The sequence below is a fragment of the Orcinus orca genome, chromosome X (assembly GCF_937001465.1).
Source record: "Orcinus orca chromosome X, mOrcOrc1.1, whole genome shotgun sequence".
Lineage (NCBI taxonomy): Eukaryota > Metazoa > Chordata > Mammalia > Artiodactyla > Delphinidae > Orcinus > Orcinus orca.
The window spans coordinates 95,755,487-95,782,119 of NC_064580.1; the positions used below are offsets into that span (position 1 = coordinate 95,755,487).

General features: G+C 38.8%; 1 protein-coding gene across 9 annotated transcripts in view; it reads right to left on the bottom strand.

The window, feature by feature from the left end:
- ACSL4 (acyl-CoA synthetase long chain family member 4) overlaps positions 1-26,633 on the bottom strand; it is an 86,385-nt gene that overhangs the window by 16,960 nt on the left and 42,792 nt on the right. For 2 of the 9 annotated variants that reach the window (XM_049705237.1, XM_033408785.2), the window contains exons 3-13: positions 19,759-19,865; positions 18,064-18,594; positions 17,648-17,825; positions 17,143-17,252; positions 16,887-17,025; positions 12,828-12,978; positions 12,559-12,682; positions 10,454-10,525; positions 3,981-4,120; positions 3,019-3,191; positions 837-911 (exon numbers count right to left, since the gene is read on the bottom strand). In XM_049705237.1, the coding sequence (XP_049561194.1) occupies positions 837-911; positions 3,019-3,191; positions 3,981-4,120; positions 10,454-10,525; positions 12,559-12,682; positions 12,828-12,978; positions 16,887-17,025; positions 17,143-17,252; positions 17,648-17,825; positions 18,064-18,414 (1,513 nt within the window). In that variant the 5' untranslated portion in view covers positions 18,415-18,594; positions 19,759-19,865. The remainder of the gene's footprint in view (positions 1-836; positions 912-3,018; positions 3,192-3,980; positions 4,121-10,453; positions 10,526-12,558; positions 12,683-12,827; positions 12,979-16,886; positions 17,026-17,142; positions 17,253-17,647; positions 17,826-18,063; positions 18,595-19,758; positions 19,866-26,633) is intronic. The other 7 variants (XM_049705239.1, XM_004281531.4, XM_049705238.1 and 4 more) reach the window with 5 other exon arrangements.

Genomic DNA, 26,633 nt, shown 5'->3' on the forward strand with positions numbered 1-26,633 from the left:
TCTTTTCTGATATAAGATCTTGCCAAGAGCTTGTTCTTCACTGCAAAATCATATGGTGATTCACTGTTTACCAAAAGTTTGATTGAGCCAAACCAGGGATGTGACTTAGGAGACAGCAAAGTATGGTAGAAAGTGCATCAGTTTTAGTGTCAAACAGTTCTAGGTGTGATTCATGGTCTGCCACTTACTAGCTGTGCAATTAATGTCTCTGAATTTCAGTTTCCTTGGCCATTGAATGTGCTGTGTGTTAAGTAATTCTTAATTTACTTGTTTGTCAGTCTATGGGTTTATTTGTATATGCCTATCTCACTACAAACAGCTGATGAAGTTAATGAAATAATTCACATCAAGTGTCTAGTCCTTTGCCTGGAACCTATAAGATATTTAATAAAAGTTAACTCTCTTTAAAAAAAATGTTTGCGGGGGTCAAGCTCTAAGAAGTTGGAGGGTATGTGTGTGTGTGATTAGTCACTCTATCCCCTGAAAATATGGGGTTTCATTTCCCAGCCCAAACCTACTCACTGGCAAGATCTAGCTTCAAAAGATAGGATATACATCCTTCTCCAAATCCAGGGAATGCCCCACTAAGAATTTTTTCCGCTTTACCATCGAGTATTCCCAAGTTCAGAATCATCATGCCTAGATTCTAGAGATTTCCCTTTCCTCTTGGGAACCTAACAGTGTTACTGAAGAAAAAGAAAGCACAGGGAACAAGCAACAGCAAAGACTCGGTTGCTACCGCAGACAACCTAATGCTTCTTAAAAATGGAAGTCCAGAGGCTCGCGGTAGTTTTTAGCATATCTAGAAACACTAGAGCTTGTCATAAAATGCTTACCTTCCTGCCAGTCTTTTAGCTTAATTTCACAGCAAATAAGAGGGGCTCCAACTCTGCCAGTAGTATAGTCAGTAACTATAAGGGAAAGAGCAACGAAGATATTAATTAGTGTAACACATTTCAGACTCCCACTAATGTGATTACAGGAATATTAAAGTTGGAGCCAGATTCTGAAAGATGACAAAAGAAGAGGCCACGGCGAGAGGAATGCAAAGCGTGACCATTTGTCAATAATTCAGCTCCATTTTTTAAAATTATTTATTTTTGGCCACACCGCACAATGTGCGGGATCTTAGTTCCCCGACCAGGGATCGAACCCGTGCCCCCTGCAGTGGAAGCATGGAGTCTTACCCAGTGGACCGCCAGGGAAGTCCCTTCAGCTTCATTTTAACAGTGTAATTGATTTCAATGTTGGTACACCATTTTGGCTTCTCATGGCTACATTTCAGATAATTAAGTATAAAAATCTGTTAAGGGAGGAGAGCTGGCTCCACCATTATCTACGTAGGATTCTGGTAAGACAGATTTTGATTGGAAGTCCTCCTCTACAACTCACTGATTGGATGTATAAATTGGACAAGTTACTTAACTTCTCTAAACCTCCATTTCCTCATCTATATAAAAGGGGATAATAACAGAACCCATTTCATATAGGGATATGCTGTGAGGGTTAAATGAGATGATTCGTAGACAGTGCTTAACACTTCTTGGCAAAAAACAAAGTGTTCGATAAATGTTAGCAGCTATTATCCAACATGATGATGATGATATTATCCCTTTGTAGTTTGTGATTATTGCTCGCAGTAATCAAGTATTTATGGACAACCTATTATGTACCTAGCATTATATTAAACATTGTGAGGAAAACACATTAAAGGTAAGGAGACCCTGCCCTCAATGAGCTTACAAACAAACTACCTGGAGAGAAAAGCACGTGAAATAATTAGAGCACTTTTAAATACTAAACTGCATGGTACTGATGGTGAGAACAGTAGCACCTTGGAGACTAGAAAGATCAATGTAAGATGAAATGTCTGGGAAACACTTAACTGAAGAGTTGCACATGAGAAGATGGCTGTGACCAGACAGCAAAAAGGGCATTGCAAGAGAAGGGAACAGAAAATACAAGAGAGAGTAAGAAGATTGGCTTATTTGGAAACAAGAATCCTGGTGTGTACACAGGTGGCAAATAATGATGAAGAGGTACAATGGTGCCAGGTTAGAGACATCTTGAAAGCTACGTTCACCAGGTATGAAGTAGTGTTTGAGGTGGATGTGTCTAACAGAAGAATAGAGGATGAATCAGAAGTAATATAATAGAGGCAGACACAGCAGCTGAAAGGCTGTTACCACAGGGCAGTGTGAAGTAATAAAAGGTTAGATGCCAAAGGTGGCAGGCAGTGGAGGGAGCAATCCAATGAAAAAGTGGGAAGATCTGGTGAAAGTTAAAGATATTAAAAATAAACAATCAGATGACTTCGAAGCTAATGCCCTGAATGACTTTAAGGATGGTAATAACACTGTCAAACAATCTGGCAATGGAAAGATGGTTTTGGATAATGGCACTGACTTTGGACATAAGTTTAAAGTGAAAGTGAGATAGTAAAACGATTACTATACCACATTGTTTCACAACCTAGGGTGATTTGCCCCTTAAGGGATATTTGGTAACATCTAAAGATATAATTCACTGTCATATTATCTGGCAGCTATCTAGTGGCTAAACATCCTACAATGTGCAGGAGAGCTCCCAACAATAAAGAATTATCTGGTTCAAAATTTCAGCCGTGCTGAAGTTGAGAAACCCTGCTATAGGCTGTTGAAAACAACAGAAAGCAAACAAGAAGTCAGGGCAGGAATATAGATTCGAGAGGGAACACAAAACTGATACCTTATTCCAAGAGTGCAGTTCTCCGAGGAAGTGATCATTTAGAGAAAGAAGATTACAAGACCAGGGTGACAGAACTTTCAGGACTGACAATGTGTCATAAGTATTTACGAGGATTAAAAATAAAGGGTACACATGACTCAACTACAAGTTTCTAAAACTAAAATATGTAGATTTTCATTGAATCTGATTATTACTTAAGAGGTATAAAGTTACCATGGTTCCCAAAGGCAATGCAAATTGGCCTTACCAGTAGAAATTAACATAATTATTTGCCACATTAAAAATGCTTACCTTCAGTAACTGTGCCAGCACCACACGATTCTGTCAGTCCATAACCCTGACCAACCGGGCAGCAGAAGCAGACATTCATGAATCGTTGTGTCTGCGGAGACAGGGGTGCTCCACCAGACAGCATCATACGGACATTCCCTCCTAGCAGAGCCTTCACTTTTTTAAATAGTATCCTTGATAAAAGGGGTGATAAATGATTTTAATATATGCACAGATTATTCTTGGTGACACACTAATTTATAGGCTCTGGAAAAGATTTCTCAACTTTGGTTGAACACCTATATTTCAGGATCATTGTGCTAATGAGAGGTGAACAAAGCAACAACTAGTAACACACTGAAAAAAATGCCAGAAAAACTCTTAAAAAGGCAAAAAGAAAAAGGTATGGTGTCAGGAAACTACTTTGACACACAGTAAATGAAAGAAAAGGATGATGTCAAAGGAAAAAATGTAAAGTTACCTTTGGAACATTTAGTCATCCATCTTATTTCCTTTCCAATGAAAAATGTTTCCCCATCTCAACTCCCCAGCACCACATTTAAAATAACCGTTATATTCATACACTTAATATGCTATTTTATGAATACAATAAATCAGAAACCTTCACGCCAAATAAATCTTGAAAATCACTTTTTTGAGTTAGAAATGGCATTTTTTAAACTCAATTGTCTTGACACAAAAGTCTACTCTAGTTTTTCTTCGTGAGACCAAATATTATAATTAGCTCTTAAATATCTACTCAATTATTAAAATTTGTTAATTTGCCACGATCAGAGTTCAAGGTCCTCTGCTTGCTATATAAGCAATGAGGCTTACAAGTGAATAAAAGAGAAATTCAACGTTATGATCATGGTGCTGATGCTCAAACTAAATTAACTTGTCATTTACTTACTCATCTTCCCGATGTAAAAACACAAAAAGATTTAAAGGCTCAAACTACAGAGTCTATCAGATATACTTACAGATTGCAAAGCGGTGCATCATATCCCTTTTTGATCTGTTCCAATTTGTAATCATACCCTATCTTGAACAGAGTTTTCTGGATATAATTCATCTCTTGGACTTTGCTCATAACATTCTTATAAATTCTATCCATGATTTCCTAAAAGGCAAGCAACATATTAAATAATCTGAAAAGAACTACACCAACACTGAGACAGTCTTAGTCGAAAACACCTTATTTACAATATCTTGGGTAAAAGTCTTTAGTAGAATGGAAATATTTATTATATTGTAGGATTAATTTCACTAACTTGTTCACTATTTCAAAAACACTAAGGACAAGTATAGGGGTTTCTTCAGTTCTACACACTAAGTTTATCTAAAATTTTTAAAAAATTGACTGGAGAATAAATAGTTCATTCACCTATCACATAAAGATAATTTTTTAAAAAATTCTTTTCTTCAAATATATTCACTTACTCTCAAATAGCACTAAAACATCCAACTATGTTGAATCTAATCCTGATGTTTTTCTTACTACTACCTTGTGACTCTTACAGCCTGGCAGAGAGTTTTACAGTTTCTTAAGATTCTTATGTCCCTATAATTTAGGCATTTCTATTCCATTTTAATAGAAGCTAAGATAACAACAACAACAACAAAAAATAGGATTCTTGTTCACAGCTCCTTGGAAAATTAGACGTAGGACTAGGTTTGGGATATACTGACTCCCAAGCTAATACATGCAAAACAGAAAACACCAAACAAACCAATAAAAGCCCCAACTATCACTAAATGATGCTTTCTTGGCATTACTTAGCACAAATTAACGAGTTATTGCATAAAACACACCTATTTATAAATACCTAGTTTTAAATATTTAAAATAGCAATTAATGTAAATTCAGTTGTGCTACAATGAATAACTCTATGGATGGCTCTTTCAATATTAGAACAGAGTCACTCACAAATGAGGACAGCAGAACCAGCCCTTGCATTATGCTGAGTGAAATAAGTCAGACAGAAAAAGACAAATACTACATGATCTCACTTACATGCGAAGCCTAAAAAAGATGAATTCATAGCAAGAGAGAGTAAATTGGTGGTTGGCCAGGTCTAGGGGGCGGGGGAGATGGGGAGATGTTGGTCAAAGGGTACAAACTTCCAGGTGAATAAGTCTAGAGATCTAATGTACAGTATGGTGACTACACTTAACAAGACTGTATTATATACCTGAAAGTTGGTAAAACAATAGATCTTAACTGTTCTCATCATAAACACACAAATAGTAAGTATGTGAGGTGATAAATGTGTTGATTAACATTACTGTGGTAATCATTCCACAATATATATGCATATCAAATCATCACACTGTACACCTTAAACTGACACAATGCTATGTGTCAATTATATGTCAATAAAGCTGCGGGGGGTGGTGCATGGTACAATGTTGTTTTCTACATTTCCACAAAAGGTATCACTGCTGGATAACTGAAATCTTTGTTTATATGTGACTGAGAAATCCCAGAAGTTCCCTAAAAGGACTTCAACATCCTATAACTATCCTGCTTTAAAAAGTGTATGGAAACCAGACAAGGATGTCACAAAGAAAGAAACCTACAGGCCAATATCACTGATGAACATAGATGCAAAACTCCTCAACAAAATACTAGCAAACAGAATCCAACAGCACATTAAAAGGATCATACACCTGATCAAGAGAGGTTTAACCTAGGAATGCAAGGATTCGTCAATAAATGCAAATCAATCAATGTGATATACCATATTAACAAATGGAAGGATAAAAACCATATGATAATCTACAGAGATGCAGAAAAAGCTTTTGACAAAATTCAACATCCATTTGTGATAAAAAACCCTCCAGATAGTAGGCATAGAGGGAACCTACCTCAATATAATAAAGGCCATATATGACAAACCCACAGACAACATTGTTCTCAGTGGTGAAAAACTGAAACCATTTCCTCTAAGATCAGTAACAGGACAAGGTTCCATACTCTCACCACTACTACTCAGCATTGTTTTGGAAGTTTTACCCACAACAATCAGAGAAGAAAAAGAAATAAAGGAATCCAAATCGGAAAAGAAGAAGTAAAACCGTCACTGTTTGCAGATGACATGATATTATACATAGAGAATCCTAAAGGTGCTACCAAGAAAGTACTAGAGCTAATCAACGAATTTGGTAAAGTAGCAGGATACAAAATTAATGCACAGAAATCTCTTGCATTCCTATACACGAAGGATGAAAAATCTGAAAGAAAAATTAAGGAAACACTCCCATTTACCACTGCAACAAAAAGAATAAAATACCTAGGAATAAACCTACCTAAGGAGACAAAAGACCTGTATGCAGAAAATTATAAGACACTGATGAAAGAAATTAAAGATGATAGAAACAGATGGAGAAATATACCATATTCTTGGATTGGAAGAATCAACATTGTGAAAATGACTATACTACCCAAAGCAATCTACAGATTGAATGCAATCCCTATCAAACTACCAATGGCATTTTTCACAGAACTAGAACAAAAAATTTCACAATTTGTATGGAAACACAAAAGACCCTGAATACCCAAAGCAATCTTGAGAAAGAAAAACAGAGCTGGAGGAATCAGGCTCCCAGACTTCAGGCTATACTACAAAGCTACAGTAATCAAGACAGTATGGTACTGGCACAAAAACAAAAATATAGATCAATGGAACAGGATAGAAAGCCCAGAGATAAACCCACGCACGTATGGTCTCCTTATTTTTGATAAAGGAGGCAAGACTATACAATGGAGAAAAGACAGCCTCTTCAATAAGTGGTGCTGGGAAAACTGGACAGCTACATGTAAAAGAATGAAATTAGAACACTCCCTAACACCATACACAAAAATAAACTCAAAATGGATTCAAGACCTAAATGTAAGGCCAGATGCTATAAAACTCTTAGAGGAAAACATAGGCAGAACACTCTTTGACATAAATCACAGCAAGATCCTTTTTGACCCACCTCCTAGAGAAATGGAAATAAAAACAAAAATAAACAAATGGGACCTAATGAAACTTAAAAGCTTTTGCACAGCAAAAGAAACCATAAACGAGACCAAAAGACAACCCTCAGAATGGGAGAAAATATTTGCAAATGAAGCAATTGACAAAGGATTAATCTGCAAAATATATAAGCAGCTCATGCAGCTCAATATCAAAAAATCAAACCACCCAATCCAAAAATGGGCAGAGACCTAAATAGATATTTCTCCAGAGAAGATATACAGATTGCCAACAAACACATGAAAGGATGCTCAACATCACTAACCATTAGAGAAATGCAAATCAAAACTACAATGAGGTATCACCTCACATTGGTCAGAATGACCACCATCAAAAAATCTACAAACAATCAGTGCTAGAGAGGGTCTGGAGAAAGGGAACCCTATTGCACTGTTGGTGGGAATGTAAATCGATACAGCCACTATGGAGAACAGTATGGAGGTTCCTTTAAAAATAGAACTACCATACGACCCAGCAATCCCACTGTTGGGCATATACCCTGAGAAAACCATAATTCAAAAAGAGCCATGTACCACAGTGTTCACTGCAGCTCTATTTACAGTAACCAGGACAGAAGCAACCTAAGTGTCCATCGACAGATGAATGGATAAAGAAGATTTGGTACATATATACAATGGAATATTACTCAGCTATAAAAAGAAACGAAATTGAGTTATTTGTAGCGAGGTGGATGGACCTAGAGTCTGTCATATGGAGTGAAGCAAGTCAGAAAGAGAAAAACAAATACCGTATGCTAACACATATAAGTGGAATCTAAAAAAGAAAATGGCTGTGAAGAACCTAGGGGCAGGACAGGAATAAAGACGCAGATATAGAGAATGGACTTGAGGACACGGGGAGGGAGAAGGGTAGGCTGGGACAAAGTGAGAGAGTAGCATGGACATATATACACTACCAAATGTAAAATAGATAGCTAGTAGGAAGCAGCCGCATAGCACAGGGAGATCAGCTCGGTGCTTTGTGACCACCTAGAGGGGTGGGATAGGGAGCGTGGGAGGGAGATGCAAGAGGGAGGGGATATGGAGATATATGTATATGTATAGCTGATTCACTTTGTTATACAGGAGAAACTAACACAACATTGTGAAGCAATTATACTCCAATAAAGATGTTAAAAAAAAAGTGTATGGTATGCAAATGTCAAATCATGTAGTACACCTGAAACTAATATTATACATCAACTATACTTCAATTTTAAAAATCACCCCGAAAGGAAATAAATAAATTGTACCATGTGTACCCTACCAATAAATCATGTGTATGTCATTTTTTTAAAGAAAGTATGTTGGGTGGAAGAGAGCATATGGGAGTGAGACAGAAGTGTGAGAAGCACTTCCAGCGCTCCTTCCAACACTATACACCAATCACAGGCACAGAAAGGGCTTAATGAGTAAGGAACACAACACAGTTGCAACAAGTTGGCAGGGTTTATTGTTAGCACATTCAGTCACCCTTTACCTCAACCTAACATTACATGACGTTCGGTGGAGTCACTGCTTATCAGCAGCGATTTACTCTGAATTCTCACACTGTGAATATGTGACCATTACAATACTAAATGGATCTTTTATTCTGACTCAGGAAAGAAACAAACTCAGAAGATAGAATCTATCAAAAACAATCGTCAATAATAAGATTTTTTAAAGGCCTATTTACAGACGAGTGGGAGGAGCTAAGGGAGCCAATAAGGTTTGGCGAAGCATCAATGGACTAGCAACACAGGAGGCCATTTACTATCCCTAGGTCTGAAGAAATAAGAGGAGAGAAGTATTACTGGACCCTGGTAGAGGATGGTAACCATGGGAAAGACCTGGTTAGAGCCAACAGGAAAGAGACTGTCCAATGAGCACCTGGCAACAAGTGCCACAAATCGCAGCCCAGCAGGGAGAGGCAAAGGCAGTAAGTATGCAGACTTCTCTCCCTGCCCTCTGAACTTTCATGAGCGCCAACAAGTGGCTAAGCCCTACCAGAAATCAGAAGGCAAGCAAGTCCTCCTGGTAATTCATCCACAGAACTTAGCCTCCCAAGACACAAAGTAAAGAAGAATGAACAATGGGTAACTAAAGGATACATAGCATATCAGCTAACTCCTGTTTATCTTTCAGGCCTAAATTCAGACATTACTTCCTAGACTCCTCGGCCCTTCCCGCTCCCTAATTATGTTCTCTGATACTGTTTCCTAGGAACTCCTGGGTAATAAATCCAACATATCGTTTCCCAAAACAAAACACACTCCTAAATAGACAGCCATAGTGGTTAAGAAGTCTCTGCGATCAGACTGCTAAGAGTTCAAGCTTTAATGACCACCTATGGGCTCTGTGACCTTTGGCAAGTTTTTTTTTTTTTCTTTATAAAATGGGGATAACAGCACCCACCTAGCGGAGTCTTAGGGGGGATTAAGTGAGATGCTCCATCTAAAGCGCTTTAGCCCAGTGTCTAGAACATACTTAAGTACTATGGGACCTATTATTACCACTGTATTATGCTTTTAATCAGAAGCCTTTCCTTTTAGTTTGTAAACTTGCTGAATTCTACGGCACCTGTACATAAAAAAGCAAAGGCTACACTGATCTGTTCTAATTCTTTCGTTATTTGGTAATTTCGTAATTAGAAGCTAAAAAAAATTATCTTCCATCGTAATTCTCAGAAAAAACTGAACACTTCATTGCGTAATCGCAGGCTTTCCGTGTGACAAAACAATTCTTTGAAAGATACTGGGATAAGATGTAAAGCCTGATCATGATACAAGCAGCGGTGATACTCCCACTGGAGTTTCGGAAGCCTAAAGCGCTAGAATGTATTTGATTATACAAGTTAGAAACACTGTGTTAAATATCTCATAATTTATCATTGTAAGGCTATAAAATGTAACGTCTTATTTTTATAAAAGGCAATATTGCACATAAGGATTTTGAATATCTAGAATTCAACTTTTTTCTCTGGGAGTTCTCTCAAATGACAGTTTCCTTACTCTTTCTTAGCCACCGTAAGGGTCAGGAGGCTTGGATTCTAGAATCAGCTCTGCCATGAATCAGCTCTGCAACCCTGGGTACACTGACCCAGTTCTCTAGGATGGCCTAGGTTGCCTCACTTTTGAATGAAGTCATTAAACAAAATGATCTTTAGAGTGTATTCTACCTTTAAAATATTATGACCAATTCTCAGACTAGGTAATTTGAGCTAGGTCAGTTTCATCACTTAATTTTCAAGAATTGGCAAACCCTAACAGGCACACACTTCAGAAGTTTGCCATTTCATCTTTTCCCAGTGCTTAGCTAAGATTTTAAGGGACACGTTTGGCCATAATTTCCCCAAAGTAAAATTATTTTAAAATGTAGAAAAATACCTAAGAGTGTTACTGTTTTACAAGTCCAAGTGCAGGCAGTGAATAACATACATTCTGTACTCACCGGGACAGCTGCCATGAGTGAAGGCTTCAGTACAGTACAGTCTCCTTTGCTTCCCTTTTTAATTTTGCTGGACTAGAGTAAAGAAAAAGTAAATAGGATCAAGGAAAGAAACTTTCAGCAGAAAAGGTTATAATTCAAGTATTAACAAGAGCAAACACAGACATTTTTTTAACATCTTTATTGGAATATAATTGCTTTACAATGGTGTGTTAGTTTCTGCTGTGTAACAAAGTGAATCAGTTGTACATATATATATCTCCATATCTCCTCCCTCTTGCATCTCCCTCCCACCCTCCCGATCCCACCCCTCTAGGTGGTCACAAAGCACAGAGCTGATCTCCCTGTGCTATGCGGCTACTTCCCACTAGCTCTCTATTTTACATTGGGTAGTGTATATGTGTCCATGCCACTCTCTCACTTTGTCCCAGCTTACCCTTCCCCCTCCCCGTATCCTGAAGTCCATTCTCTAGTAGGTCTGCGTCTTTATTCCCATCTTGCCCCTAGGTTCTTCGTGGCCATTTTTTTTTTTTTAGATTCCATGTATATGTGTTAGCATATGGTATTTGTTTTTCTCCTTCTGACATCACTGTATGACAGACTCTAGGTCCATCCACCTCACTACAAATAACTCAATTTCGTTTCCTTTTATGGCTGAGTAATATTCCATTGTATATATGTGCCACATCTTCTTTATCCATTCATCTGTCGATGGACACTTAGGTTGCTTCCATGTCCTGGCTATTATAAATAGAGCTGCAATGAATATTGTGGTACATGACTCTTTTTGAACTATGGTTTTCTCAGGGTATATGCCCAGTAGTGGGAGTGCTGGGTCGGATGGTAGTTCTATTTTTAGTTTTCTGAGGAACCTCCACACTGTTCTCCATAGTGGCTGCACCAACTTACATTCCCACCAACAGTGTAGGAGGGTGCCCTTTTCTCCACACCCTCTTCAGCATTTGTTATTTGTAGACTTTTTAATGATGGCCATTCTGACTGGTGTGAGGTGGTACCTCATTGTAGTTTTGATTTGCATTTCTCTAATAATTAGTGATGTTGAGCAGCTTTTCATGTGCTTCTTGGCCATCTGTATATCTTCTTTGGAGAAATGTCTATTTAGGTCTTCTGCCCATTTTTGGATTGGGTTGTTTGTTTTTTTGATATTGAGCTGCATGAGCTGCTTGTAAATTTTGGAGATTAATCCTTTGTCAGTTGCTTCATCTGCAAATATTTTCTCCCATTCTGAGGGTTGTCTTTTGGTCTCGTTTATGGCTTCCTTTGCTGTGCAAAAGCTTTTAAGTTTCATTAGGTCCCATTTGTTTATTTTTGTTTTTATTTCCATTTCTCTAGGAGGTGGGTCAAAAAGGATCTTGCTGTGATTTATGTCATAGAGTGTTCTGCCTATGTTTTCCTCTAAGAGTTTGATAGTGTCTGGCCCTACATTTAGGGCAAAGACAGACATTTACACATGGAACATTATCTCTACTGCTCTGTGAGTTACCTGTTCCAACTAACGTAACCTACAAGTCTGAGGTATGAGTGCATAAGTGCTTTATGATGTAGATTATTTCTTCTAGCACATTTCAGCCTTTCTTAGAGGAGAAACTCTGATCCAGGATAAAAGAAAATGGGATATTCTGGTAAACTGAGCATTTTTATTAATAACATATCACACATAGCACAGCCCATCCATTTTCAAACAAAAACAAAAACAAAAAGCAAAAAACGTCAACTAAGGTAGATAAAGCACTGAAACAAGCCTGAAGATCATTTTAACTTTCTCTGATTAGCCAAAAGGCAAAGCCACATCTCAAAGTCGCCACTATGAACATCAACTAACATCATACAGAAATACTAATTTGATAACATTTTGGCTGATAGAATACTGAAGACAATGGAAGTAATTATTTGTCTCAAAATAATTTTAAAATATGTAAAATAAAGCAATGCTAACACATCGTCAAGGTTATTTACTACAGCTGCATACTTTTGAAACCAAGGAGAAAGTTTTAGCTGAATTAAAATATCTCATGTTTTAGTAATCTATTCTCAGCCAAACACTGTAACTTAATACGATCATGCCAATATACTGAAAAGCTTGTCACCTGGTCAGAGAGAGTAAGTGGAGAAGAATATCCAATCCTACAACCATAGGTAAAACAAGATATCTCTGCTGTCAATTCTAGTACATGAGCCAAAGGCAGGTAGCCAATATATGTGTCCTTTGGTCTAAAACAAAGTAAGAGAAACATTTTAGCCATTCTTACAAAGACACGATTAGAAACATCAATGACCTTATCGTTTTAATACAGACTAGAGAATGCCAAACATGAGCTCTGATTTCTAAGAAGAAAGCTGAGTAATTCTCTCTTACCCCAGTCCAGGAATTCTCTCACACTGGCCTGTCATTCCAGCTATCAAATTGCTATGATGCATCATCACTCCCTTAGGTCGGCCAGTAGAACCACTGGTGTACATGACGATAGCCAAGTCCGAAGGAGTTGGTCTATTTGGAGGAACGCTTGCTAAATAAATGACAAAGCACCAAATTTTCTCTAGTTTCCAAGTCAAATTGCTAAGCAAAGATAAGACTTTCAGATTTTGGCGTAATGGTAAACTATTTAAAACAAACACTCTCTACTGTTAATCACCACGAAAATGGTTATCAAATTCTGGTTACCTGCAATGAGAATTTCAAACTCAATCTGGCCCATCTTCTGGATGTTTAACCTAATCCCTGTCTGTTCATACCTCTCCACAGTGCTGTTTACAGGGCCTTGTTGTGGAAAGATATCTAAGATTCGGACAATCAGGAAGACAGAGTATTTTGTGTGAGCTCCTCAAAGCTCCGTTTTCTCATCTCTAAAATGAGACAGTTGGACGAGATTATGGTTCTTAACCACTGGTGGGCATGAGAATCACCTGTGGAACTTAAATAACATACTATCTCTGGACCCTAGTTCTGAAAATTCTGATTCTATATGTCTGAAATGGATCAAAGGCTCCACGGGTGACACTCGTACACACTCCTGATTGAAAACCACTGGACTTGATTTTTTTCAAGTTTTTAGAAAAATAATTTTATTTTAAAATAATTGAACCATGGATATTGAATTAGAGAACCATTATACATTTAACATATTTTTATTAGATTCCAAGTAGAAAGTAAACTCCAAAGGATATCAAACCCAAACGACAATGTCTACTGTTTTGATTGTTGCTTCTTGAAATCTATACAGGAAATCATTGTTTAAAAGTATTGAAAGTGCAGTGAGATTAAAATTATAGCAGGAGATCCTTTCTCTCTGCTACACACACACACACACACGCTCACTCACTCCTGTAGTTAGAATACTTGGTATGTGTCTGGATTGGGGATTCTTTTGCATCTCCCAGAATTAGTGCTTTTTCCCCTATCAGGGCATACCATACTTTGATTCTTTTTAATCAAAATCAGACAGGAATTTTTGGAAACTAAGAAAAAGAGACAGTTTAAAGGGGTTTACAAGCCCTTCATTTCCTACCAAAGGTAATATCTAAACAGTTTCTAAACTTCGTTTCTTCTTGCCCTGTCTGCAGGTAGGAACGTTTAATCATCTTAAGGGTCCTGAGCCCCAGTGCCATCTCTGCTTATTGAATGATTGGGGGAGGGAAATAGAGAGGTCTTCCCAACAGAATACAGTCAGCCACCTTGAGCAGGAATCTGCAGGCTTTCTTTGCAAAGGACCAGACAGTAAATATTTTAGGCTTGGAGGGTCATATGGTCTGTGCCCAAACTACCCAACTTTGTTGCTGTAGAGTGAAAGGAACCATAGGCAGTTGTTAAACAAATGGATGTGACTGTGTTCCAATCCAACTTCATTTAGAGAAACAGATGCAGGCTGGAGCTTGTTAACCTGTCTGCTAGAGTGGTGCTTCTCAAACTATCTGCTGTGAGGACCCTTTTTTCCCCTAATAATTTATGGATGGGTGCATTTGTAAAATACAATAAAAATGAATTACTGGAACAACGCAGTTAAAAAGACATAACATAGAAGCTTAAAATTTTTAGATGAAACAGGCAACAAATTACATTTCAATAAATATAATTAGAATAATCATACACAGGGAAAAAGAATTAGAGAAACTGTAAATGTTCCTTGAAAGTATCTTATTAATAAAGAGAACTGCTATTATGAGACATAACTTTATTTGTCATTTCACGATACTAACTAAACAAAAAGTTGAGTGAAATTTCAATTCCCCATTTATTAACTGCCTACATGCACACTCTAAACAAACACTGTGTGTGTGTGTGTGTATATATATATATATATATATATATATGTCAATATTTTAAATTTTAACGTGACATGAATTTGCTTCCAGCTCTTAATCTATCTAACCTAGGTTGGATGGACAACAGTGCTGCTCACAAGAGATAACATACATCTAAACTGTTCATATAGTTTTTTAATAGCTTTATTGAGGTATAATTGATAATATAAAGAACTGAATATATTAATGTGTACAATTTGATGACTGACCATATACAAACATCCGTGATACAATCACCACAATCAGGGCAACAGGCGTGTCCATCACTTCCCTAAGTTTCCTTGTGTTCCTTTGTTGTTGCTGTTGTTGCTGTTTTTGATTTGATCTTTAAGGCGACATCAACTCTAAGATTCTAACATGCTAAGTTTTAAACAGCACACTGGGGCTTCCACTTTCAAGACAGTGTATTGTGCTAACCTAGTAATCTCCTTTCCTTTCTAGAATACACCAAAATAACGAAGAATCCCCAGGTATATGATCGCAATTAAATAAATAAAAGTTTAATAAGGTTGTTGGATGCTAACAAATGAGTTTATACTCTGTATGATACTATAATGATAATACATGTCAGTATACATTTGTCCAAACCCGTAGGATGTGTAACACCCAGAGGGATCCCTAATGTAAACTATGGATTTGGGGTGATAATGATGTCAATGTAAGGTCATCAATTGTAACAAACATACTACTCTGGGATGCTGATAATGGGGGACGCTGTGCGCGTGTGTACCTTCCCCTCAGTTTTGCTGTGAACCTAAAACTGCTCTACAAAATAAACTTTTTTACAAATCAGTTTATAAAATGAATCACATTTATATATACAAGTTAAAATAACCATTTTAAACAGTATGATTTAGTACTGAGATAACCAAAGATAAAGCTATACTTAAATGGGGTAATGTTAGTGCTCCTTAAAGGTATCTACTGTCATAGTTTATAAATCAAGCAAATAGGGACTGCATCCTTCTTCTGATGACTGATGGAAGCGGCAGCAGTAGATATGTTAAGGTCTTCTCAGGCTAAGCACACAATGTGACACTTCACTTCTTGTCATCATCATAACAACTGTCTACTCAGGTAAAGGATCACCCCAAACATATGTGTCTTATTAACTGTAGAGATGAGCGGACTAGGTGGGACCTGTGGTCTATCATGCTCTGGCTCACACAAAATTATGAGGACCAATACCCCCCCCCAGTTTTGTGCCAACAAATCCCTACCAATCAGGACTTCCCATCAAGTTTACCGCGATCTTGCAGGGTCAACCTGGTGTTGAGAGATAATTCTCCACGGATCTCTTGAGTTTCTGTACATCTTGCGAGCAGAGGCACTGATTGTTCCAGGCTGTCTTTGCAAGGATGACTGCACAGTGAACAGCCTTGGAAGACAGAGAAAGTGTCTCCCTCCAGAGCAAAGAGCAGGCATGTTCACTGTCCAGTACAATAAAGATAATATCTCTCCCCAGAGCAAAGGGCAGGCATACTTATGCCTATGATAAAAGACTCGGATTACTCATCTAGTAGAGTATTGTGATCTTCTCATTAAACAGGAGAAAGAAAAATATTTCAATGGAGTACTTCGTTTGCTCAACCCTCTGTCCTGATGACCAACTGACATTTTGATATAAGACACACTTAACTTGTTTCAAATGAAATAGCAGCTACCGTATCAGTGGTAGAATAAGCCAAGTACGGTTTTGGCAAACAGCTCTGCATCCTCTGAGACGTGATGAAAATCAGCAGCATTAAGCATTAAAAAAAAAAAACAGTTTACTGAATGGAAGGCCTGAGATCTTTGCCTTACGTGAGTCCAGATTGGAAGGTTACAGCGGGTTTCTTTGAAAAAAGAAAAGTCTGGGAGCAACTGCCATAGCCTCAGCCATTTAGTAACATTTCAAATAGTGGTTACCTTCTTGAGGAGAAAGGGAGAGAAAAATCTGAATCGTATATGGTCTTGAGAGTTTTTAAACATTTTCAAAGTTTTCTTATTGAGTTATACAAAACTTGTTTCAAATCAGAGAACTTTACAGCTTTCACTTGCATTACTGCTTTTCCTAACCTACTGGAATAACAAGCCTTGAAGAGATTAATGCATTTGTTTTAACTGCTTTACTTACAGTTTTCTGGCTTGGATCCCAACTCTTCTACTGATTGCATGCTGTGAATCTCAAATCCTTCGGGGTATTCCGCCTTATTGATCGTCTTATTATCCACATAAATGATACGTTTAACACAGTTAATATCTAACAATGCAGTCTGTTGAGCAGAAAGAAAAGCCAGTTATTAAATATGGGTATGCAATAAACTCAATTCTTGAATATTCTCCTATGCTGTCAAACACTGCCATGAATTAAAAGAAAATTTCATACTTACCTTAAGTTTACTCTCCAGAAGTTCAACACTAGTAATCAGATAGGTAGCCTCAGATTCATTTAACCCGTGAACTACAGCTTCTTTGCCAAGTGTGGCGTATAAAGTCACAACTGCATAATAAAAAATGAACACAAGTTAAATGATAAACATTTCTTAGATATATTATCTAAGTCAACTTTTAATGACAGGTATACTCACAGATGCAAAGACATTTTATAATCTCATTTGATTTCATAGTCTCTGCTATTACCCTTCAACCTTGCCTCAAACTTCCTGGTAGTCACAAATCTTTCCTACAAATTTTCGGGATTCTAACTTTTTAAACCTAAAGAAACCCAGAAATACTGGAAGTGCCACAAACTGGGCAAAAGTCATCAGTCAATTCAGTTTCTCAAGGCCAACAGGTTCTGGCTGAACACTTGCTTGGGAAACAAGAGGATCTCAGGACAATTTCACATGTAAGCGAAGCCCACTCTCTCCCCCTCCAAAAACACCAGGCACTTACGAGGAAAGTTGTACTTAAAGCAGGTCTGTGCTGCAATCATCCACTCAGCCCTGGTCTCACAGAAAATGGCAATAGTGCTCTTTGGTTTCAGTCCCAATGCAGCGAGTCCACTACCAAAGTTATTCACTCTGCGGTTCACTTCGAGATAGTTCATCCATTTATAATTCCCAAGAATTAACTGTTAAAGTGAGACATTCTGTAATATTAGCATATGTACTCAAACAAGCAATTAACATACTATTCAAAGTGTAGAACTCTAAAAATACCCTTAAGTGAATTACACAGATGCTGTGAGCACCTTCTGAGAATTAGTTACGGGCACTATAATGGAACGCCAGCATGTTTTAAATGCACTTGATTTATAATAAAGTGTACCTTCCCCTTTAAAAACAATAGGAAGCACAAAAATGCTTTACCTTCTTAAAAACCTTTCCATTTGGCTGCATTTCATTTTCTTCACTTAGGATTTCCCTGGTCCCCAGGCTGTCCTTCTTCCCAAACTTGGATACGGCATGATCGAATAATTTATCCAGGGTGTCTGCTCCAGGGATGTCTATGACAGCTAGTGAGTCGAAGTGCGTGACAGAGCGATACGGACTTCCAGGTTTGTCTGAGGTGGGCTTAGCTTTTATTCTCTTTGCCATAGCGTTTTTCTTCTTGGCATTGGTAAGAAAATACCACGGAATAAATACAAGGGCACTGTATATTGTTATTAACAAGTGGATAGGCAGCAAAATAATGGTGAGCACAGTTTGCTTAAGTTTCATAGTGGCAAGGCTTCTAAAATGGTGTTTATTTCTTGTTATTCTTTGGCTTCAGAAAGCCTGATTTTGCTGAAGAAGGCAATAATGGAAGCAGTAGTGAGAGTAGCAGAAGAGTCAAGGCAGTTCAATTTTAACGATACAGATAAGAGTTAGTAATCTTTGGAAGCCGACAATAAAGTACACCTGTAGGTGAAGACAACGAACCAGGCAGAGAGCAGGGAAAACAAAACAAAACAAAAACAAAACAAAAGAGTATTAGCAAGTTGATAGACCACTGATTTAAATACTCAGGTCTTTATTAGTTGCTATAATTGATTTGATACAAGAAAGCGGAAATAACTGGTCTGAAAGACTGGCATTTTCCAGTTTTAATCATTATGGCCATAAATTTTAAATTTAATTTTTATAGGTTTTTAGGTATACTACACATCACTCTGTAAGTCAGTCGTGTAACACTTATAGTGCCTATATGAGTGCAGGCATGTGGTATTTAAGTTTGGCTAAACTTTGGGAGAGTAGTGAATGCCAATATTGAGGTTTCTCTTAAATATGTATATGTAAACTGGACAGCTTTAAATAGGATTTGGTTTTGTTTCCAAAAGAGAGAAAAATTCTACCAATTTTGGTTTATTTCTCAAAGATCAAACCAGAAATATTATTCTGAGTTGTTCTTTAAAATAATTTCTTGGTAATGCTATTCACTACCTCCTATCCCCCAAACTGGAGCAATACAATCATAAAATCATTTCCTACTTGTCCACTTTTGTGCTCAAAATTGCACTAGTTGCCTGGGAGTGGTAGTATTAAGTCCAAAGTAGTGTAAGTCCTGGCCCTTGCTCATTACGAGTTAACACTTGTGAGACCATCAGCACACAAGATAGATCCAGTGTTTTCAAACTTTGTTTGCAGGAGAAGGTGGCAGCAAAACCATTTCTTCAAATAAACACTCATGCAGACTTCCCATATATAGACACTAAAGTGGAACTGCTCTGGCTGAAGCAGGGATTGGGGGTGCCCAGAGTCCCACCCTGGACTTCCTGGAATCCCACTCCCAAAGTGACCACTGGACCTTTTCCGATGAAAAGCCTGTGGAAATACCTAAGTGCTATGGTGTGCATTGCAAGCAATAAATGCGATAGCAGTTCAGAGCAAGTGCAAAATGGTCCACAGTTACTAGGGGAGGCTTTGTGGAGATTAGACTTAAGCTGGACCTTATGTCAGGGATCTGGAAACAAAGGAGAAAGAATGGAGGTCATTCTGGGCTGGGGAACCACATGATAAAAGATAAAGAGGTAGAAATGAAAGGACTTTGGGAGAGGAGAGACTGCCAATAAAAAGGACACTCACCTGAGTGGGGCACAGAGTACTCGCTGGCTAAACGGGCCACAGTAGTACAGGGTCTGACAAATCAGGCAAAGTAGTTTTGATTTGATTTGACAGGAAACTGGAGGCCACTGCAGGTCAGAAAAAACAGTGCCAAATGGAAAGGAACTGCAGAAACAGCCTCAGGGAGAATCATGTCTCTCCAGGAACTTGCCTTCAGCTGAGAAAGCTATTTTGGAGAGTGGCAGTATATTTCAACTACAAAAATTAAAATATTAGTTCACTTTGAGGAGACAAATTGAAGTGCATCCTTCTGCAACTCTTGTGGAAATGGACTACTGACCCCAAGAGAGTTGTGCGTTTTTACACCAACTACTATAAAATGGTTGGCTTAATCCTTAATCCTGCCTCTGCTTTTGTTCATGTCCTTCAACTGAGTGTGGTGAAATGAGCAAGAAACTACAGGTGGAAAGACCTGGGTTTCAGACCCCATCTCTGTCACTGACTGGCGGCTGTGTAACCTTGGGCAAAACAATCTGTCTGAGCTTAGGATCTGACTAGATCAGTAGCCCTTAGCTTCCTAGAGGTGATGGGCCCCTTTCAGCATCCAATGAGAACTATGAACCCAGTTCCCCTCAGAAAGATATGCAAAATGGTATACACAAATTCAGGGCATTCCTGAGTTCCCTGGAATCCATCCATGAACACCAAAGGGTGACACCACCCTTACGCTAAAAATTTCTGGCCTAGATGATTTCCTGGGGCCCTTCCAACTTTAATTTTATGATTTACTATACCTAGAAATTGCTTTCTCAGTCTCTTTGACAAGTCTGGTCATTCATTTCTTCAAGACAAGGTACATCAAGTGTCTATCATAGTGCCTGATCCTCCATATGCAAGATTCCCTCTAACAATCCTCTCCTCCATCAGACGTTCCATGACTACCCAAATCCTTGATAATCTTTCCTTTTTCTAATTTCCCACATCACTTGGAATGTCTACCACTCATTCTGATCCTTGATTATACCATCATTTTTAAACATCTAAGCACCTGAGTATAGGGCACAGACCAGGAGTTCTCAACCCTATCAAACCCAACACCTCTTTGTTATAACAAATACTTCATAATACTCCTTTATAAACCTTAAAGGACAGTCACAGATGATAGTCTCAGATGATAGTCTACCCACACACACAATTTTTTAAAATAATTCTTTACTGGTAATATAAAGAAGTACTGAAAGGAAATCAATTCAAAATAAATACTTATTTCAATATGTAAATTATCAGGAACAATACCAGAAGTACCACCTCAGGCTCACCCTTGGGGCTGAAGAAGTAGAAGACAGCTTTTGAAGAGCTTACAATCTAGCTAGATTTAAACTGTATTGTATGTGTTCAGTCATTCATGTTGTTACATACACTTAATTTTTTAAACAGATTTGCCTTAAGTCTTGGAGGTAGGGAAACATCTACTTAATCCTCGTAGTACAGAGACACATACACATAAACACACACACACACACACACACACACACACACACACAGAGTACACAAGGCTCAAAGAACATTCAGGTAAAGAGAGATCAGAGAGGTCATTTAGTCCAGAAGTTTTCTAATTCTTTCTGGTGGTACTGGGGGCAGGGGGCGAGGCATGGCTCATTCATTTGAATAAAATCTTATGTGGACGTGAAAACACAAGTACAGATAAAAGCAAAAGGCAGAGTTGCTTTGGTGGGAGCACACTGGAACCTCCATTTCAGCTGAATATTTGAGCCACTGATATTGTCTGATCTTTCATCTCAAAGAGAAGCAAATGTTGTGACAGTACAAACTGTAACCAAGGCCTGTCCCCAGTGTTACATCCAGCCTACTGATACATTCGTTAAAAAAAGATCTGAACACCTACTATGTGTAAGTTTTGAACACTTAACACAAAGATGAGTAAAACATGTTCTCAATCCTTTACATGCACGTGTGCATGTACATATGTGTCCATATGTATGGCAGGGTGCAGGGAGATGAGTTCACAAATATATACAGTAGAATATGATAGATCCCATCAGAGAAACAAGAACGAAACGCTAAAGGTATTCAAAAGAGGGATGAGATTACATCCAGTTTTGGGGGGACAAAAAGAGGGAGGAAGGAGAACCATCCAGAAAGGTTTCACAAAATAGCACGGTATTTGGAGTCGGTATGAAGGATGGATATGTTTTCAAAAGGAGAGGACAAAGATTGGGAAATGAGGACAGTCCTCATGGACTGGGGAATGGATGGGGGCAGAACTGCAGGATGTATCAGAAAACAGCAAGTAGAGTGGCAGATGCTTTCGAGCCTTCTGTGGAAAGTGCTGTTCCCCTTTTATGATCTAAGTCAATGGGAAAATTGAATTATTTCAGAGTCAACGTTACTAGAATGCCACTATACTATAAGAGACACGTGTATGATGATTTGGCAACTCAAGACTATGCATCCCGCTATTATGTTAGGGGAAAATGAATTGTTCTCTAAAGAAGAGAAAGTCTGATATCCTGGGTGGTAAATGGACTAAACAAAGTTAGGAGGTCTGGCTTCTAACCTCAGCGTCTGCTTTTATGTGTGACTTCGGATGAGATATATGACCTCTCACCTAAAAGCTCTGTACCAGTGGCATTGCGTGTAAAACAGGAATACCGCTTGTGTTATCTACTTCGTGCCCCTGTTGGGAGAATCCTTCGTCTGATCCGGCTTCAATTTCATGAGCATTAATAATCAGTTCCTGGAATACACTTTCGACCTGCTTGCATCTCTCCCTCTTCATTGTACTCATTCAGCTAAACCACAACCTGGTTAAATCCCGTCCGCCACCTAATCTGCACCCGTCCCCATGCAGCTGAATTTGGCTAGAGAAAAACCCAGCTGTGCTGAACGTCCCCCTTTAGATCCATGATTGCTCCCTCAAAGGGACCCTTGAAGCTGCACGGAAACCATGCTGCCCTAGCGTCCACTAGGCCATCCAGAGGCTTGCTCTCCTGGGGTTTGCTCTCCTGGGGTTACACTTTGTTCTCTCTCTTCAGACCACCGAGGCTCCTCTGCCATCCTCATCCTCAGCTGCTGACCTGGCTTACCAGTTGGCTGAGAAAACTAAAACCGTCTGAAGAGAACTTCCACAGACTCCCACCAGTGTGTCTCCCCATCTACTCGGATCTGTGGCCGTGTGCTCTCTTCTCTCCCATGACTAGAGATGGACTAGTGATACTCCTAGCTAAGGCCAACCCCTTCACTTGTGTGTGACACCCCTGTCTAGACCAGAAAGACCTGGCGGTGCCACTCTACTGATTCTTCCCTCTCTCTCCAGCCTCATTAATTTTTCCGGCTCGAATCGGTTCCATCAGCATCCTAACAGGCTTTTATTTCTTTCATCTTAAAAACCACTCCTTCTCTGTAAGAGAAGGAGAAGAGTTGTCTCTGTGCTCTCTCACCCAGCTCCCTCCTCCTATTTTCTCTTGAACCCACTACGCTCAGGCTTTCCCCTCTACCATTCCACAAAATTGCTCTGATCAAGTTCACTGATGACTTCCATGTTGTCAGATCCCAAGGTCAATTAAAGCTCAGTCCTCATCCCCTTTGACCCACTACCAGCCTTTAGCCCCATTGACCCCTCTTTTCCTGCTGGAAACTTCTTCACTTGGCTTCCAGTAGACCCCATTCTTCAGGTTTTCTTCCGACTTCCCTGGCCATTCCTTCTCCATCTTCTTTGCTGCTTCTTCCTCATCTCCCCGACCTCTAAACGCTATAGTGCTCAGTCCTTGAACCTTTTCTTGATCTATGCTCACTCCCATGGTGATCTCATTTAGTCTCACAGCTTTAATTAGCATATATGTGGTGATGACTCTCAAAATGTCCCCCCTTAGCCTGGAGGTCTCCCTTAGGCACCTAGGTTTGTATATCCAACTGTTTCCTCAACAGATCCATTTAGATATCAGTTACATATTCAAATTTAATACATATGTTGAAAATTGAGCCACTGATCGTCCTCCCACAAACCTAGCACACCCAGTCTTGCCCATTTCTGTAGTTCCAGTTGCTTTGACCAAAAGCCTTCGATGACCAGGTTCACTTTCACTCCCCTCTCTTTCTCACACATTCCACACCCAATTCAACAGCAAATCCTACCAGCTCTACTTACAAAACAGATATCAAATTCAACTACTTCTCACCACCTCTACTGCTACCATCCTGGCTCAAGCCACTATCCTCTCTCACCTGGATAAATGCAATAGCCAATCTGATCTCCCTGCTTCCACCTTTATAATAAATTCTAAACTCAGCAGCCAGAGTGCTCTAGTTCAAGTTCAAGTTCGACCATACCATTCCTCTGCTCAAAACCTTTCAAAGAATCCCCATATGACTCATTCAGAAATACAGTCCTTACTCAGACCTAGGAGACGGGATCTGTCCTCCACCTCAAGTTTCCATCTTCATCTCCGACACTTTTCCCTGCCTCATTCTGCTACCGTCCCACTTGTTCCTTGCTGTTTCTGGGACACACCAAGCATGACCCTGCCTCAGGGTCCTTGTACATGCTATTCTCTTTGCCTGGAATATTCTTCTAAGATACCTGCATAGCTTATTCTCTCACCTTCTTTTTGTCTTTACTCAAATATCACCTTCTCAGTGAGGCCTTCTCTAGCCACTCCAAAATCGAACCTCAAGACCTCCTATCCCTTTCTCGCTTTATTATTCTCCTTAGTACTTGTAACTACTATGTCATATGCTTTATTTTTCATGTTTATTATGAATGCCCCCATTAGAACATAAAAGCTCCATGAGGCAGAAAGTTTATTGTTTGCTGCTGAATCCTCCTACAACAGTACCTCTGTGTGTTAACTGTTCAATAAACTTGTTGACTGAAATAAGAATGGACATGGAGGGACTTCCCTGGTGGTCCAGAGGTTAAGAATCCGCCTGCCAAGGCAGGGGACATGGGTTAGATCCCTGGTCCGGGAAGATCCCATATGCCGCAGGGCAACTAAGCCTGTGTGCCACAACTACTGAGCCTGCGCTCTAGAGCCCATGAGCCACAACTACTGAGCCTATGTGCCACAACTACTGAAGCCCGAGTGCCTACAGCCTGTGCTCCGCAACGAGAAGCCACCTCAATGAGAAGCGTGCACACTGCAATGAAGAGTAGCCCCCGCTCGCCGCAACTAGAGAAAGCCCGTGCGCAGCAATGAAGACCCAGCGCAGCCAAAAAAAAAAAAAAAAAAGGAATGGACATGGATTGCTCTGAAACTATAAAGTAAAAATGGACGTAAGTGCAATAGCCGGAAGACAACCAACCTTAGTCATCTTCTTAAAAAATCACTTGTCCATGCCAACACTCTAGGAAATGGTATACTCTTAAAAGTCCCTGGTAATTAATTTGAACACGTATTTAGTTGCTTGAGAGAAAATATGAAACTGGAAAAACTGCCTGTTACATGGAGGGAAAAGACAGTTGTTATAAAAGCAAGAGGGTTACAGAATTTTTACTATGTGCTTTTTCATGGATGCCTTTCAGAGAGGAATGCTGTCCTGCCATGTATGAAGAGAAATACTGCTGTCCCACCAGGAGGACGTAAACTCTGAGTTGCGCTTCCTTGAAATCAAGTGATGCATTTGTATTTCAGCTGTAAAAGGGCAGGGCATCAGCTTCAGTCAGGGGATAGCTAATCATTCCTGTTGATGTTCGGCATTCTATATGAGAATCAGATTAATAACCACTTACTGAGCCTGTACTAGGAGCTAGGCACTGTGCTCAGTCCTTTAGATACATTATTTCATTTAGTCCATCAGAAAACCCTTTTGAAGTAATACCCTGATGACATAGCTGATGATAGAACAGTCTCAGACAGATCATTTGCCCAAGTTAACACAGCTAAGTAGGGATTTGGACCCAGGTCTATCTGATTTTAAAGTCCATACTTTCAGCTGTACTGTCTGCGACCTTGGTCATACTGGTATAATCTAAATGCGTGAGAGTGACAAACTTTGTATATGAAAAAAATCCTGATGACAACTTTGAGCACTGATCTGTCCTACAGCCTAAGGCATTTTTATAGGGAAAAAAAAGCCCTTTAGTGTCTAGTAAGTCCTAGAAGTGTAAGTGAAAATCAGGTGCAATTTTTTTTTAATTTTGAGGTCAAGTTTAATGTTAAGTATTTCATTCCAGTTACTTCAAACGCTCTGAGATAGCTAGGTTAAACACAAAAAGCATTAGTAATACATTAAGCTCCAGTACACAAAGTAAGCAAACACTACATACTGATTAAAGTCTGAATTTAAAAGATATCATCTCTCCCAGCAGCACAGAGAAAAACTAATAAACTGAAGTCAATGCCAAGACACTGTTTTTCAAAAGTTTTATAAAATAGACTAAACCAAGGAAGGATGCACACATCTACCAAGCTGAAACACGTGGTAGGGCAAATTAACTTCATCTGTCCTTGATATAATAATACCTTATGAAAACATACAAAATATAAACTTGATAATCAATGGTTAACTATGTCAGTGCTACTTTAAGAAATCACATTTTCAAATCATACATCACTTAAGGGTAATTTAAACACCAAATAAAGAGATAATTTGCCTTCTGAAAAGGATAAGCTGTATTCACTAAACTTTAAATCAGAAAATTATAAAAAATACAAGAGATTAAACAGGTAAGCATACCGGTTGCACTTTAGAAGATCATACTTCTACATAGATATTACATCACCAAGACTTCTGTAAAGGGCTGGGGTGCTTTTTTAAAAAATCCTATTTTCTTTCACACACTATTAAAAAGCTCCAAATGATTTTAAAACATATAGGAGAAAGCTCATATACATGTTAAAGAAATTGGTTGCCTTTGGTTCATGAAATCAAACTTT